Source organism: Falco rusticolus, chromosome 11 (assembly GCF_015220075.1).
Source record: "Falco rusticolus isolate bFalRus1 chromosome 11, bFalRus1.pri, whole genome shotgun sequence".
NCBI lineage: Eukaryota > Metazoa > Chordata > Aves > Falconiformes > Falconidae > Falco > Falco rusticolus.
Window position 1 is genome coordinate 11,915,185 of NC_051197.1, and position 15,451 is coordinate 11,930,635.

Genomic DNA, 15,451 nt, shown 5'->3' on the forward strand with positions numbered 1-15,451 from the left:
CTGGGGCAGGGATCCTTGTTGTTCCTGATATTCAGTTTCACGAAGAAACTTAGCTGGTTTAATAGGGATCTTTAAAAAGGGTGGAGATTATGCCTGCCGATGTAATGTACGGTATAAGGAAATGTAACAGCGTGGTGTAATGGATGATTTGGACTTCTAGAATTATGTAATAATAAAACAAAAGAAACGTTGAAGCGGTAAAGTGAAAAGAAATATACTATTTTTATTTAGGAGTATGTCATTAAATGAAAAGAAAATCAGAGAGCTCAACTTTTTGTCCCAGCTTAGGTCAAAAATCATAGGTTTTGAAACCTCAGAATTTCCCAAGGGACACAAATTCCTTTATTATTATTTTTGGCCAGCTGTCTTCCATATGACTGCCCGTGAAAAGTATTTTATCTCAAGTTAAAAATCCCACACATAAAAATGTCTCTCTACCTTCCAGCAGGTGTGCTTGTCCTATGGGAAGATTTGCTTTATCAGCAATTTGTTCCTCCAGGAGAAACGCTTAATTTTAGATGTTTTTTCCATTTACACTTAGAGTTCAAGACACTTGAGCAGCGGCTCAGTATTGGGTGGCCTGTGCAGGCGTCAGAACCCTTCCTTTATACACTGCAACCCTATTAGCTAAAATACTGGCAAAGAGATTTTGGTGAAATGTTTTTTTTTAATGTCCCATTAAAAGTGTTTAAAATATTTTAAAATGTCCCATTTCACTGCTGTTGATGCCCTCACTTTGAAATACAGCTTTCCCATGACGACATAGCTGTAAAACACATTTAACTTTTTATTTTTTTTAATTTTTTTTTTACTAGTTAGCAATGGAGTTTTGCTATAGCCATTAAAATATAAAGAATATTTTCCCAAGTGCACCCAACTGTACAATATTTTTTTACCAGCATTTATAGTGACAATATAAACTGTGAGGGTTAAGCCTGAATTTTTTTGTGGATGGCATTGGAATATCAAGATCAAGTATACAGTGCGAGCACAAGGGTTTTATGACATACAATAATGTAAAAAAGGTTGTATTTCTTCAGCAAATTGACATCACTGTTTGTCCTTCTTTCTTTGTACTTCTTGGGTCTGATTTTTAGGAGCGAGAGTTGGAAAAGGCATGGTAGATGATTCAGTGCAGCTCCCTTGAACCGGAATTGGGCTGGCACCGACGGGACATTTTACGGTGCTGTAAGTGGCCGGTTTCATGGTTCCCACCGCTCCTCTCGGGAGGTGATCCCACAGTTTAATGCATCATAGCCTCAGGAAATTTCTCCCATGGTCAGCCTACGTTTTTCCTTGGTCAAACATTTTGTGGAAATGCTTTGCTGAGGGGTTATTTTATTTTGTGCTTCAGTGTTAATGCCTTCCTGACACACATAGGAAGTTTTTCTGCTCATCCCGCGTACAAAGTGGAGGTAAGAGGCAAAAACTGGATTCACTGGGCATTCTTCACCCTGCCTCCTTACCCAAGCCACCTACCCAGGTGTGCTCCTGCTTCCTGAAGCATGTACATTGGTGGTAGCTTCACATGCAGCACCAGACACTGTGCTTGGAGTGGTCACACCAGGCCCACACAGAAGGGAACCACGGCAGCGTGTAGCTCAAGCTACACAGTTGTTTATTTTTGCTTTGCATTTCATTGCATCCTTTTGCGTTCTTGGATAACGAGGGATTTTTTGGATGCAGGACCAGACGGGACCAGCCTTGTACAGTGGTCTGGCCAGCCTTGTACAGCGCCTTGCATGCTCAGTCAATGTGAGGTCCGCTAGGGACCATCATGTCCAACCCAGGAAAGCACAGGCTAAAGAAATATAATGCTCCCATGCATCAAACCCCAGAGCTTTGCCCAAATCCAAGCTACAGCAGATCTCCTACAGAGACATCCATCCCATCCTGATCTAAAATGTCCAAGTCTCCCTGGTTCTCTGTGAACATAGCCCAGTCAACACCCACTTTCTGGTGTCCTGCTATGTTTTTCTAATGTACTTTATTTCCTAGCCTGCCAAAGGCTGTCCCTCTCACCTCTGTTTTAACTGGAAAAGGATTTCCACCCCATGGCCCTGATTCCGGCTGAATTAATGGGTTTTGAACTGAATCAGCACATTTGAAGTTAAAACAGATCCCCACTGAGTCTGTACATTTTTATTACTGTGCAAGGAGTGCTTAGGAAAATAAAAGGAACAAGAAAGCCCTGAGAGTGGACCACCCTGTTGAGGGGGGAAATATAGAAATCAAGCATGTTTATATGAGGGATATTTACAGGGTCAAGTGACAAATATTGTACAAGGCCTTTGAGCGCAGCTCAGGAATACCACGTACCAGTCTGGGCACTCATGCTCAAGAAAATTTAATTGAAATTGAAGCAGGTGCAGAGGAGGTCTACTAACATGGTGTGGAAAATGGAAAGCTATGGTGATGAGGAGACACAAGAATAAAACGGCTTTTTTAGCCCAGCAAAACAAAGATAACAAAGATGACTGGGATCTGAGAGCTGCTATAAATACACCAGGGGAGGAAAAAACCCCCACAAGTTAAAGCAAAGGAATATTTTTCCACAGCAAATTAGTGTAAACTAGCTATGAATACATTTTATCTGGGAATTAGAGTAAGTTTCCAACCTATCAGGCAGAGAAGACCTGGAGAAGCCTTCTACTTGGGTTAACATGGGCAAGTAAAGAAACATATTCAAAGATAGAGATTAATAAATTTACTGAGATGTTGGATGGGAAATCATATTACAAGTTGGAGGAGAATGGTTCAGTGTCCCTGGGACTCCTTTCCTGGCCTATACTCCTACATGTGGATTGCTTTTATGATCTGAAATCCTCTTTTGCCTTTCCTTTGCTAAGGGCACCAGCACCTTTAAAATCTCTTGTCATTGTCACCCAAGAGCCCTGTGCTGCATCTGCAAACCTTCTGGCCCCACAGAGCTGCTGTTGCTGCTGCTTCCAAATTCATCAAGGGGGACACTGTCAAACAATGAGACACACTTGCTCCCACCGGGGTTGAATGAGCTGCTTTCTTTCAAAACACCCTTTAATTGACAGCTAGGAATAGCTTCCCGTGATGACAAGCTGTCATTAATATCATTCACCAGAATGGTACCCCAGTGATAGTACATGTATTTAGAGGAAAAGGGAGTGAGAAATCCTCTGCAAACAAATGTTTCAACAGAATACATGAACTGAGCTGTGGTTTCAAGAATGACAACATGAATATAAAAATGTACGTTGTGAATATTAGTATTCCCTTAAATATGTGTTCACGTTGGTTAATGAGTCCCACCGGTGGCATTAGTAACTGAAGGATTTGGGTTGGCACGTTATTAACTTGTTAAGTAGAAAACAGTGATACAAAACTACTTGTCATGTATATTATAAGACATTTAAAAGTTGCATTCAGCATAAGCAGCTGAACAGAACTAAAGGAGTTGCCTTTAAAATGAGGTGATGTTTCTTTGTGCCATAATCATGTAAAATCCCATTGCTTTAAAAGGAGCTGTGTTCCATGGGCTCTTGGGAAGGAGGCACCAGGACCAGGGCTGGGGAGGCAGTCAGTGGGACCATCCCTCCCCGGCTGTGCTGACCCAGCAGCAGGCAGTGACCTGATACTTCATCTTGGGCTGGGGTGGGCTCAGCCCTTTATTGACGCGAAGGATCTTCTGCAGCTGTGACGCAGGGTCAGTGTGTGTGTGTGTGTGTGTGTGCACATTCTGTATTTTCTGCCCCACCAGTTTGCTGCTTTCTTGTCCATCCATCAGCCCGGAGGTCACTGAAATGATGCTTTGTTAAGAAAATGTTGGGGTTTAAAAGCAAATAAAACTTACAGGTAACTCTAGACCAAGCTGCTGCATCTGCTGGTGGCAGCACAGGAGATCCAGCCATGGGAGAAGGGGGCACAGCTGGAAGCTTCGAGCTGCCCCTTCCACCCTCAGGCTCAAAGATAGTCCTTTGTGTGAATCAGGACAGCTCAGACACCGCCCCAGCATGGACCTTATTTCCTCTGGGCTGCTTCTAGCCATCTCAAAATCTCTAAAGTAGGACAAGCAATTAAGATACCAGAGCTGCTCCTGAAACACTCTCACTTGTTCTCGTGCTGACAGAGGGCTGATTCTGTTGGTCCTGAGGAAATGGGGTACCGGGACTGGCACGGGCTGTGCTACCAGGAATAATCAGGTGCTAACAGGAATAAATAAGGCGACCCTGATTAACAACTATCAGCCCTTTTCCCCACTTTTCCCCATCTGCATGACCCAGTTTCTCAGCATTGCTTGCCCTGGGCCCCATGGCAGTTGTCCACCTTTGAATTTCTTAGCTCTGCCACTGACTGAGACCCTTGGGGAGGGGAGCTGTTCCCAGCAAGGATGCTGCAGGGGCCATGGGCATTGATGGGAAGGCCACAGGATAGCTATTGATCACCCTCATTCATTTTTCCAGAAGCCTGGAGTGAGCCAGATTAATCTGTAGGTGACATTTTCAGTGGCCTGCAATGTTCATTTGAGACATGCACACTCACGTAAGACAGGCTTAGATATGAACACTACAGAAACAGTGACAATATTTAATATAACAGGGTTCTGCTCAATCTGGTTTGGGTGCCTTTTGCAGCTGACAGCTGTGCCAGAAAAAAGGACCTCTTTGAAAGCGCAGTTGCTGAAGGGAATCACATCACTGTCCTGCAGTCTTTGGAGGACGACTTGTACAGATCTCACAGGGGTCACTGAGGCTGGCAGAAGCCAGGAGGCGGCCCCTGGTTATTACAGATGCTTAGCTGGGAAGAGGGGTTTCCCTCCCAAAGAAATGAGCAGGAGGAAACCTCCTGCCTGCTGTGCTGCCTGACTAACCTGGGAAACAGCACAGGGCCTGGCTGATGAAAAGAGGACATGCACACCTCCATGAGCCATTTGTTGTTTGTCTAGACTGAGAAAAAAATTATTTTTTACTGCTAGATGCAGAGGTCAGCAGTGAAAAGGCCTCCTCTCTCTCATCCTCCTAGAAACAGGCAAGCTGTGATCCCTAAATTTCAAGCTTTGGGGTTGCAGCATAATTTCAAGCACCTCTCAGCCACTTTCCATCCCTGATAAGGAGGGGCAGTGGCAGATCACTCAAGGAATGCCACAGCGCAAAGGCCCTCAATTGACTCTCCTGGGCTGCTGGCAAGCCATACATCAGTCACCAAAGGCTTGACAAATCATAGCGATACAGCTAAGCTTAGAAGTAAAACTTCACATTATCCTTGCTTATGTGGGTGGGAGGCTGAGAGATGCCAAATCTAAGAGGGCTTACAGGAACTTTTTCTATTATTAAATGGTTTGCTGTTGGTACTTTTATAGTTCCATCATGCTACTTTCATGAGTCAGGCCTCCCAAGTTCAAGGCTGCATACAAACAGAGCAAAACCATAAATCCAACCTGAAAAGTCGGCAACACAATTAAAGGCAGGGGCACCAGGCAGGCCAGCCAGGCAGCCAGGAAAGCACCAGCAGCCTGCCTTGCACAGAGCGGCACTCAGTGATCTCCACACTCTGGCACTTACCTTTTCCAATATTTTAAGGCATGGAGCCAGAGAAAGGCTTAAGGGATGATTTGAAGAGGACAGCAAGGTGACAGAAAGATAAGACCGCTCCTGCCTGTGGGCAGAGGATGGATGAGGTGACCTCTAGGATCCCTTGTGGTCCTACTTGTGTTAGTCAGTGACTCAGTTTGCTCTTCACACCCCTGTGGAAGTATCAGGGCTGGTGCAAAGGAGCTGCTGGCTTGAAATGTGGATGCATGAGTTAACATGGGGGGCAAGGAAGCAAGCGAATAGGGGAATGTCCCCAGCTAGTATGCTTGCCATTGCATTGCAACTGAACTTTCCAAGGGTTAAGATGCAGCAGTAGGCTAAAAATTAGGTATCATTGCAGGTAAGATGTGAATGTCCTGGCAGAGAGTGCTAGCCACATGCATGGGGAGGAGATGCCATGGTTTAGGAGTGTCTAGCAGAGACTGGGCAATGTCCAGACACAAGTTTAGGATCAGAGCTGCACAAACATAGAAAGAACTGGAAGCCAGTGACTGATGTCTGAGCGAGGGAGGGGAAAGGCAAGCCCTAGGCTTGCTGAAGGACCTGACTTTGACTTAATCCAAATCGAATGGAGGGAGGAAACACTGGCCAGCATCAGTGCCAGTTACTGGTGCAGCCCTGCCTGGGCACTGTTAAGACCAACAAAGACTTACCAGTGCCAGCAGCACCTACCTTATCTAGAATGAAGTATCCTGGGCTGCAATCAAAAGAAGCATGACCAGCAGGTCCAAGGAGGTGATTTTCCTCCTCTGCTCTGCTCTTGTGAGACCTTACCTGGAGTATTGTGTTTGGTTCAGGAGCCCCCAACATAAGAAGGACAGGGAGCTGTTGGAGTGAGTCCAGAGGAGGGCCATGAAGACGATCAGAGGGCTGGAGCATCTCTCCCATGAAGACAGGATAAGGGAGGTGGGGTTGTTCGGCCTGGAGAAGAGCTGGCTCCGCAGGGACCTTACAGTGACCTTCCAGTACCTGATGGGGGCCTACAGGAAAGCTTGAGAAGGACTTTTTACAAGGACATGTAGCGATGGGACACAGGGGAATGGCTTTAAACTGAGAATAGGGTAGGTTTATGTTAGATATTAAGAATAAATTCTTCATTATGAGGGTGGTGAGGCACTGGCACAGGTTTCCCAGAGAAGCTGTGGCTGCCCCATCCCTGGCAGTGCTCAAGGCCAGGCTGGATGGGGCTTGGAGCAGCCTGGTCTGGTGGAAGGTGTCCCTGCCCATGGCAGGGGTGTGGAAGTAGATGGTCTTTGAGCTGTTGTCCAACCCAGACCATTCTGCGATTCTGTGAAGTGAGCCCAGCAGCAGTGGGGGCAAGGGGCAACACCCCAGAGGGCTCCCCAGTGAGACCTGCAACTGCAGGCCACGCTGCCCCGGCACCGAGGACACGGTCTCCCTCCACTGCGGCCAACAGTGAGCGCTGCCCAGGTGCGATACTACACGTCCAGCTGCAGCGGGTGTGCTGCAGGCCCGGGCTGCAGGGGGGCTGGGGGAGCGCTGAGGCAGGCGGCCTCAGGGGACCGGGGGGGGGACACGACACACAACGGGATGTCCCCTGGGGACACGGGGTGGGCAGGGGGTGGCCACGGGGCACACGAGGAAGAGAGCCGGCAGGCAGGGCAAGGGCGGCTGCCGGGCACGCCGCGGGGCGGCCTCCGGGGACCCGTTCTGGCACCCGGCGGGGCCGGCTCTGGGCACCCGGCGGTGCCGCCGCGGCAGCGGCGTCGAGGCGCGGCCACGCGGCGGGGCAGGGCGAGGGGGCGGTGCGGAGGCGCCGAACTACAGGCCCCAGCATGCCCCGCGCGGCGGCGGGCGGCGGGCGCCTGCGCGAGGGGGCGCGGCGGGGAGGAAGCCCCGCCCCCGGCCGCGGCAGGCGGCGCTGCGGTTGGCCGGCGGCGCTGCCGCTCAGAGCGGGGTCGGGGGTCAGAGTGCGCGGAGGTGAGTGGCGGTGTTGGGGACTCGTGGTGCGGAGTGTGTGCGGGGCGGGGGGGGAGGGCCAGGCCGGGGCGGTCCCCCCCGCGGGGGGGGGCACGGCTGCCGCCGGGCAGCGAGCGGCGGCACGGCCGTGCCGAGGCCCGGGCGGCTCGGGGGCCCGGCAGGCCTGGCGGAGGCGTGGGGCCGCCGTGGCCCGGGGCGGGGGGTGGAGGCCAGGCCCGGGGGCGAGGGAGGGGGGGCTCGGCCTGGCCCCCCGCGGTGGCGGGGCCTGCGCCGGCGTGGCGGCCGGCGGCCGGGGGTTTGGGGTGGCGAGCCGGGCTGCGGGCCGGCGCGGGGCGGCGGTGGGGGTGCGGGGAGGCCGTCGGGGGCGGCCCCGGCCCGAGGGGAGGGTGAGGGGCGGCGGCGGGCAGGCGTGGCAGAGCCTCGTCCGCTCGACGCCGGGCCCGGCTTCGTGCTGCCGGGCCCTCCGCTGCCCGGGCTCTGCCGTGGGTGGAAATCTCGAGGGTGGCAGCGGTCCTGCCGGTCCTAGCCAGAGCGGGATCATTTGCCGTTAGGGCTTGAGAAAGGGGAAAACACCCGTGTGCCCAGGGAGTAAGGGGCATGTGCGGGATGAGAGAGAGGCAGCAGCAACGAGGATTTTTCATGTGCCTTTTGGGATGTGGAGGTTCCGGGATGATGGTGATGGGGGAGTAGGAGGTTTGATTATTATTTTTTTTATTATTATTTTTTTATCCTGTGGGATTGAATTGGTCACCTGTCTCAGATTTGGAGACTGAAGTAAACTTGAGAAGGCTTAGAACTGCAGGATCTGTTTACTTGTTTTCTGAGTGGCAGTAGGAAATTCTTCTCCTGTTCTTTTCTGGCTGCTGTACTGTTACAGGTGTTTCTTCTAACTGAGATGTATGGAACAGTGTTGTCATTTATTACTTATGTTCTGTCTTTTACAAGTCCTGTGTGAAGTGGATTTACGTGGTCGTTGCTGGCCTGTTTGCTAATAAGTCTGACATTTGTTTTCCTACTTCTTTACTTGCCTCTTTTCCTTATTGAGCTTTTGGCTTCAGAAATGGGTGGATTGACAGCTGCTGCTTAGTCTGAACTCTTAATATTCTTTCAACTGCAATGCAAGGGATCTGCAAATTTTCCAATAGGTTAATGCTTGCACTATGCCTCAGGAAGGATGAGGTATGCAGGGCTCCAGGCAGGTACATCTTAAAGGCGCTTGTCCTATCCAATGCTGTTTGACAGTTGTCTGAGTATTTTTTATTTTTTTAAATGGCAACTTGAATTGGTTTTATCCTTTATTTGCCCTTTGCAGCATTGTAGCATCTCCTATCACTTGGTGTTAAAGTTGGTGTTTGACCTTGTATTTCCAAGAACGAATTATTCTTAAAACAAGTAATGTGTCAGAAGTCCAGTTGGCTACTCTTCAGTGTGTAGGCTTGGGAAATTTGATTTCAGATATTTTTGTTTCCCTTTTTCAAGTACTGAATGTTGGCTTTTGAAACTGAATTTTCATGTTCATTTATAGTGTGAACTAAATGCTTGTCTTGTTTCAAAGAGTGGCCCTTTTATGGTTCTTGCTCATCTCAAACTTAGGGTTGCTCTACAGGAATGGTGTATTGGGTGTTTTGTTGGTTTGTTTGGGTTTTTTTTAAGTTAGTATGTATAGCTAGACAGATTTGAGTGTTACCAAAATCCAAAAGAAGAAATCTGTTAAAACATTAAAAAGAAAACACTTGTGTGCTTGATGCTAAATAAAGAAGTCCTTGGATTGCATGTATGCTGATATGACCTAAAGTTTCTGCTTTGCAGTTGAGAGATACTTAACTTCATTTTGATTCCTTTAGGAGGCCCGATCACAGCTGTTTGGGTTGGTGCTTATCTTGTTTTGGCCCTGTTAACTTCACTAGGCCTTGATTTTTATTTATTTAGATTTTTTTTTTACTGACACTCCCACTGCTTAAATTTTGGAAATGGATTTCTGGAAGAGGCTGAAATGTGTGAAGTTTTTGCACTTGACTTTGCTCCTGTATCAGTCCAGTAGCCACCTACACTAAAGGGCTGTGAGACTGTAGAGCACAGGTCTGGTGAAGTTCAGGTAAATGTTGTAGGACCAGCCACTGTGGCTTTACGTACAGGAGAATGCTGAAGGCTATTAGGCAGCTACACATTTGTCACAAATCTGTCCTTGGATCTGAAGCATGTGTTATTGCTGGAAATGGTCATCTTGAGACTCCTGGTGTTTTACTTTAATAGTGCTGAGCTAACATACCAGCATGGTGCAATGGCAAGCAGAGGAATGAGGGGAGAAGAGGACAAATTGTGGCTGTCAAAGCATAACCTAGAGCAGAAGTGCTGGCTGTTACATCTTTCCTGGCTGGTTTTTGGGACTCACTGAGACTGGGTTGTGTGGAAACCATGCCCTGTCGTAGTTGCTACCCTGCTTGGAGCATTTGCTTGTCTACTGAGACAGAGCTCTGGCAGAGTACACACTCTCTTTTAACACTTCTGGAGTAGATGAAGATAAAAGTGACCGGTATATTGAGCAATGCAATTGTTGTCTCCCTGAATCCAGACTGAGATTCATTTGACACTCTCAGGTGTTAACCTTCAAGTTCATTTTTCAGATAACGAAGGTGTATGGCAGTTTGAACAACTGTGGCATTCATGCGTATGAAAATCAAGTAATTATGCGTGCTAGATTCCATTAAGCAAAGGGTGGCCTGCTATGTCTCCTTTCCACTAAATTAGGCCAATATGCAATAGTAGCTTTTACTGACTAGAAGTGTAATAGCTACAAATCTCTTACTCCTGGCACTGGGAGCTCTGCTGTGGATTGAGAGCATTGAAATGCCTAAAATTTCAGAACTTGCTCCAAAGACCAGGGCTGGGAAAGTTTGAATGAAAACTAAGATGTGTTATTTTTTGACAGCAAATGGATTGACGATTGGAACGAGCTGTCTGAAGGTAGTGGGGAGCCTCCATACTTGATGCTGCAATTCAAGGCCAGAAACTTTTCTGAAAGATGTTCAAGCCTTTGGGCTCAATTCAGAAGTAATGAAGTGGAAACTTTATGGCCAACATTACATGAGGTTCAGACAGGATGGTCCAATGGGCTTTCTGACTTTGTTTTATGTGCTTATGCTGCTAGAGCCAAGATACCTTCTCCATTTCCTGCAAAGTGCTGCGCCATCCCAGGTGTCTGTATCCTGGTCTAAGTTTGTGGTTTGGTGAGTGGCTGAGCTGACCAGCAGCTCCCAATGGCTCATCTCCCTCCTGCTTCTGCCAGTGTGGGCCCATCCTCTCCTTTGAGCTTTGGCACTCATCCAGCCTGGCCCTGAGCTGATTCGTCTCACTAAACCAGCAGGAAACTATCTTGTTTTAATTGTGTTTTATTCTGGCTGCATTAGTCCTTTTATAGGTTCCTGTGGTTGAATCGGCTCATGGAGGGGCCAGACAAGCTCAGGAACTGGTGTAAGGTAATCAGCAGGAGAGTAAGACTGAGGAAGACCTGCCTCCTTTTGGCTTCCCAGAACTATTGGCTTGTTAGCCTCATTTTGTGTAGTTTCACCCTGGTGCCTTTTGTTATGGCTCTCATGCAGAGGCAGGAGACTGGACTAGAGGATTCTTGGTCCAGTCCTCTGCAACTGTTCTTTCCTTAATGCCAACTCCACTCTTCCACTGCGGCTTTCCAGTCTTGCACTGTATGTATCTTTGTTGTTGCTTCTTTGTTTTAATTTTTGTTGTTTCCTTCCTCTACGTTTCCTCTAAATGACCAGTTCTTTACTGTGTGGAACTTCTTCAGGCTCCAGCTTAGACCCATTTACCTATCTGCAGTTACTCTTGGAGCAGGTTTAAAAATACTGGTCTTAGGAGACTAGTCAAGGAGCTGACGAAAGTGGGTTGCCTAGCAGAGGTGGCCTAATAAAATTGGAGTGGAATTGTACTGTGCATCTTTGGGATGGCTTCTGGGTGGTCTGCTTGGATAAGTTCATGTCCTGCTGGTGTGGAGTCTCGCATGGGTTTCACTGTGTTGTCAAGTGAACTGAGATGTGTTTGTTTCCCAGCCTCATAGGGTGTGATAGCCCCAGCAAGTGCTAAGTAATCAGCGCCTTCGGCCTCGCTCATTGTGATCTCACAAGCCATCACGTCTGTGATGTCACAATGGAAGAGATTCTGGTGCTCTGACATAGCTGACATATCTGGTGGTGCCTTTGACATATCTGCCAAGGAACGCAGCGGGAAGAATGAGTTCAAGAAATGGGAAAGACCTTCCTTAACCTGAGAGTGCCCTCCATCCTTTAGTCAACCCTTTCTGTGTTCACTTATCTCTTCCATATGGCCATAGAGGGGCGAGCTGGTGCCTATATAGAGTGGATTTTTTAATTGAACTACAGATGCGTGTATCCCCTGGATGAGCAGTTGCCTGACTTTGCTCCTGTAATCCTCGTTCTTCTCTGCTATTACCCTTCCTTGTTGTATTGCATCTAATTTTAGACTGTAAGTTCTCAAGAACAGGGTCCTCTTCATCTGTAGTGGGAAGAGGCTGGGTGTGATTGTGGAGTGCTGTAAAACCAAAATTATTGATACTGAGTTGTATCTGAGCTGAGTAATGATGGGACAGCATGTAGACAACCTGTGGTAATGCTTTGAGAAAGTTACGTTATGAATTTTCCAGAATGTGAGGCTGGTTGTCTAGCAGTGCTGGAGACAAACCCAGCCAAAAGTGAAGGGAGTGCAACCATGATTCATGCTCAAGGGACAATATTGTGAGGTTAACAAATTAAAAAAGCAAATTTACCTGTCTAAAATTGTTACATTATTAAAATGGTTCTACAAGCTTTGTGTTTTGTTGTTTGTTTTACTTTATGGTGTTGGGGTTTTTTTGGTGTTTGGTTTTTTTTGCAAGTTTGGATGGTGACAGTGGATAAGCTGGCTTTGTTCATAGTCTTGTTTCCTGTCTCACAGGCTAGCCAGGTGGTGTCTTTTTTGGACTGTAGTTCATGTAATGAAATACTTGGATTTAGGTTAAGGTTGATTAAAAAAAGGAGTTATCTCTATTGTTCTTCAGTTATATCTTCACACAGCTGAAATACGGGCTCACGTTTGACCTCCGAGTATGCGTTTGAACAGCTACCAAAATGGAAGTCCTGCATTTTTTGTTATACTGTGTTCCAGGTGTTGCTAAATGTATGCAGTTTTGTTCTACAAAAAGCATCTTTATTACCCTATCTTTTTTAGTCTTCATATAATTTAATAAAATAAGACACTGTAATTTAATAAAATAAGACAAACCTGGCTTACATTTTGGATGGATTTTTGTTGCTCTAGCATTGAGTTTTCTGTTGGAGGCCAGGAGTTCACAGCTGCCGCTACCCAGGCTTTGCACAGGGTCTCCCAAAGCTTGGTTGTTTTGTTGTTTTTTTTTTTAATTTTAGTTTGTTTTGTCCTTTAGATTAGTGTGGGGTTGGTTTTGCTTACTTTTTTAATATGGTGGAGGGCCATGTTGCCATAACAAAGTAATTTAATGTGTAAATGAGAGGCTCTCGTAAAACATAATTTTTTGGGTTACCCCTCTAACCTGAACTTAGGGAGTTTGATGTCTTGCTCCCTCCCTACGTCACCTTATCAAACTGGACAAAGAAGGGGAATATTTTTGGGTTAAAGGCAAGCTGTTAAAGTTATGCCTTCTCTTGCTGCTGGGTGATTTTAATTAGATGTGGTTATAAAAAGCAAATGTGAATGTTATGTGCAAAGAGCCCATTAAGCTCAAGTTCATAAGCTAATTTGTCTCGCCATTGATGAATTTGAATCCTCTGCAACTCGCGTGGTGCACGTCCGTGTGTGGCTTTGGGGCTGTCCTATGGGTGGGGGAGAGCGCTTGCAATGCCCTGCTGGCTTTTCTCGCCAGTGGTGTTCACGTGGCAGGAGTTCCTCATCTCTTTCCTTGCTGCTTGTGGTTACCCCTATGCAGCTTCCCTGGTGGGAAACCTGGAGCCTGAGAGCCACTGGTGCGGATTGTTTGCTTTGTGCTCATTTGGGCCCCTGGCGAGCCAGTGGCTACAGCTGGCACTTGGCTTTCCTTCCTTGCTGGTGATCAAACTTGTCGTGGTTTAGTATTGTGTGCTTGGACCGCTAACAAGCAAGAGCTGTGGTCAGCCTGAGCTTGTCCTTTTACCTGTGGCTGACGTCCAGAGATTATTTTTTTTTAATTATTTTTAAAAGATAGTTGATTATAGCTGGTGGTGTCATCTGTGGCACATGCTGTTACACAGCACATAATGCGAACTTTATCTTCCAGCACCCCTGTTACTGGGTGTTTCAAATGTAAAGTGCTGTTACATTTTCCTAGGTCTGTGTACAATCTGTCAAAATAATTCCTGAGGTCCAGCCTCAGTTCATGGTCCCATTATCTTTCATATGTATCTGTGTAAGGAATTGGAGCTGTGTGATATGAAATATTAACCTGGTAGGGTTGAATGCCAGATGTGACAGCCTGCAATGTCTGAGATTATAATCTGATCCTGTATGCGTAAGAAATATATATGTGGTGTTTTATGTAGATTTGGAAATGGAATCACTGAACATGTGGATTTATATGGATAGAGCTGGGTTTCTAATTTTTGAAGCTGAGTTGCTTGCATTGTTGTCCGTTGGAAAAAAATACGGGATAATTACTAGTGCTTTGCATTGTCATAGCAGTTATAAATGCTTTACATGACTTCCAATAAAGTGTGTTTGCTCACCAGCTATCTTGTGCTCTGAGGCACTCTGACCTTGCCAAAGAAGATGATGTGGGGTCTTCCCAGGGCACCTAGAGCAGTGGCTGGGTAAACATGCAGTTAAAACGTCATTTGGCTGAAGGTGCAGAGTTTGCAGTGGAGTTGCCCTTATTTGTATGCAGTCTGCGTAGGGAAATCGGCATGCAACACCCCACTTGTGCACCTTTGTTTGGAGCGTTGCTCCCTCTGCTATAAGGGAGAGTGGGGAGAGAGGCTGCCTGTACGATGGGGAACCCGATCCTGTTGTTAGACATGGGACACCTGCAGAAGTTGTTAGTGTAAACAAGCACTAGATGTTGGCTGTTATTTCCCTCTACTGATGTCCCATGGTACCTGTGTGACACAGACCTGCTGGGGTCTGGAGTGGCGCTGCCGTGTTTGCCTGGTGATGTGCCTGAATCGTGCCGAGATGGCCAGTTTGCCTTTGCCGTGTGGTCTCAGTGGCTCGGAAACCTCCGCGCTGCTGTGCCTGGTGTGGGCCAGCCTGAAGATTCATGGGGTTCATGTCTGATGCCCTAGTGTTGCTGGTTAAGATACGTTAGAGAAGTACTGATCTTTCTGTCTGTGGGTGGATAATGTATGTTTTATTGCCTGTGTTTGATATAGGGCTTGGAGCCTGCCTGCCTCCCCCACTCCAACTGTATATTTTACTTTATGCAGTAGGCTAAAGACCAGGTTTTACCACAACTAACTTACAAGCTGCTTTATTCTGAGATACTATATTTATTTGCCGTGATGGGCCTTTAGATTCATAGCCAGTAGCTTGAAGATTTAAAGCATGTGTACCTTAAATATCTCTATTCTGGGGCAGGTTAGAATACAAATAACTTCTATTTGGCTGAAATGCATTTATTAATGAAAGTAAAAGCTGTAGATGGAAAAGCAATAGGTAGAACTGAGCCCCTTTAGGATAAATGCAGTGTTGGGCTCTTCATTATGGTTTTCAAACTTGAGTTTTCAGTTTTCTGGCTACCTGCTGCCTGGCACACTGCTTTAATAAAACAAGCAGCCCCCCAAACATGAGAGCCACAAGGTGGGGATGCATTTACACTGTGAAATTGGCAGCTTGGGCACTGGCTCAGTGTTAAACATCTCAGCTCCTTTGATTTTTGCCTTTCACTCAAAACCTTGGAAAGGGAAGGTTACCAGATGCGTGTTTACTCGAAG

At 47.0% G+C, this 15,451-nt stretch overlaps 1 protein-coding gene and 1 long non-coding RNA gene across 5 annotated transcripts in view; both read left to right on the forward strand.

Moving 5' to 3' along the window:
* Positions 1 to 7,427: 7,427 nt before the first annotated feature.
* ERI3 (ERI1 exoribonuclease family member 3) overlaps positions 7,428 to 15,451 on the forward strand; it is a 158,115-nt gene continuing 150,091 nt past the window's right edge. Inside the window, exon 1 of one of the 4 annotated variants that reach the window (XM_037403499.1) lies at positions 7,428 to 7,505. Coding sequence is in view for 1 of the 4 variants with exons in the window: in XM_037403498.1 (XP_037259395.1) it covers positions 8,159 to 8,198 (40 nt within the window). In the remaining 3 variants the exon portion in view is untranslated. The other 3 variants (XM_037403501.1, XM_037403498.1, XM_037403500.1) reach the window with 3 other exon arrangements.
* Positions 10,463 to 12,341, forward strand: LOC119155209. Its single transcript, XR_005106644.1, has 2 exons — positions 10,463 to 10,732; positions 11,570 to 12,341. It is a non-coding gene; the product is annotated as an uncharacterized LOC119155209 (long non-coding RNA).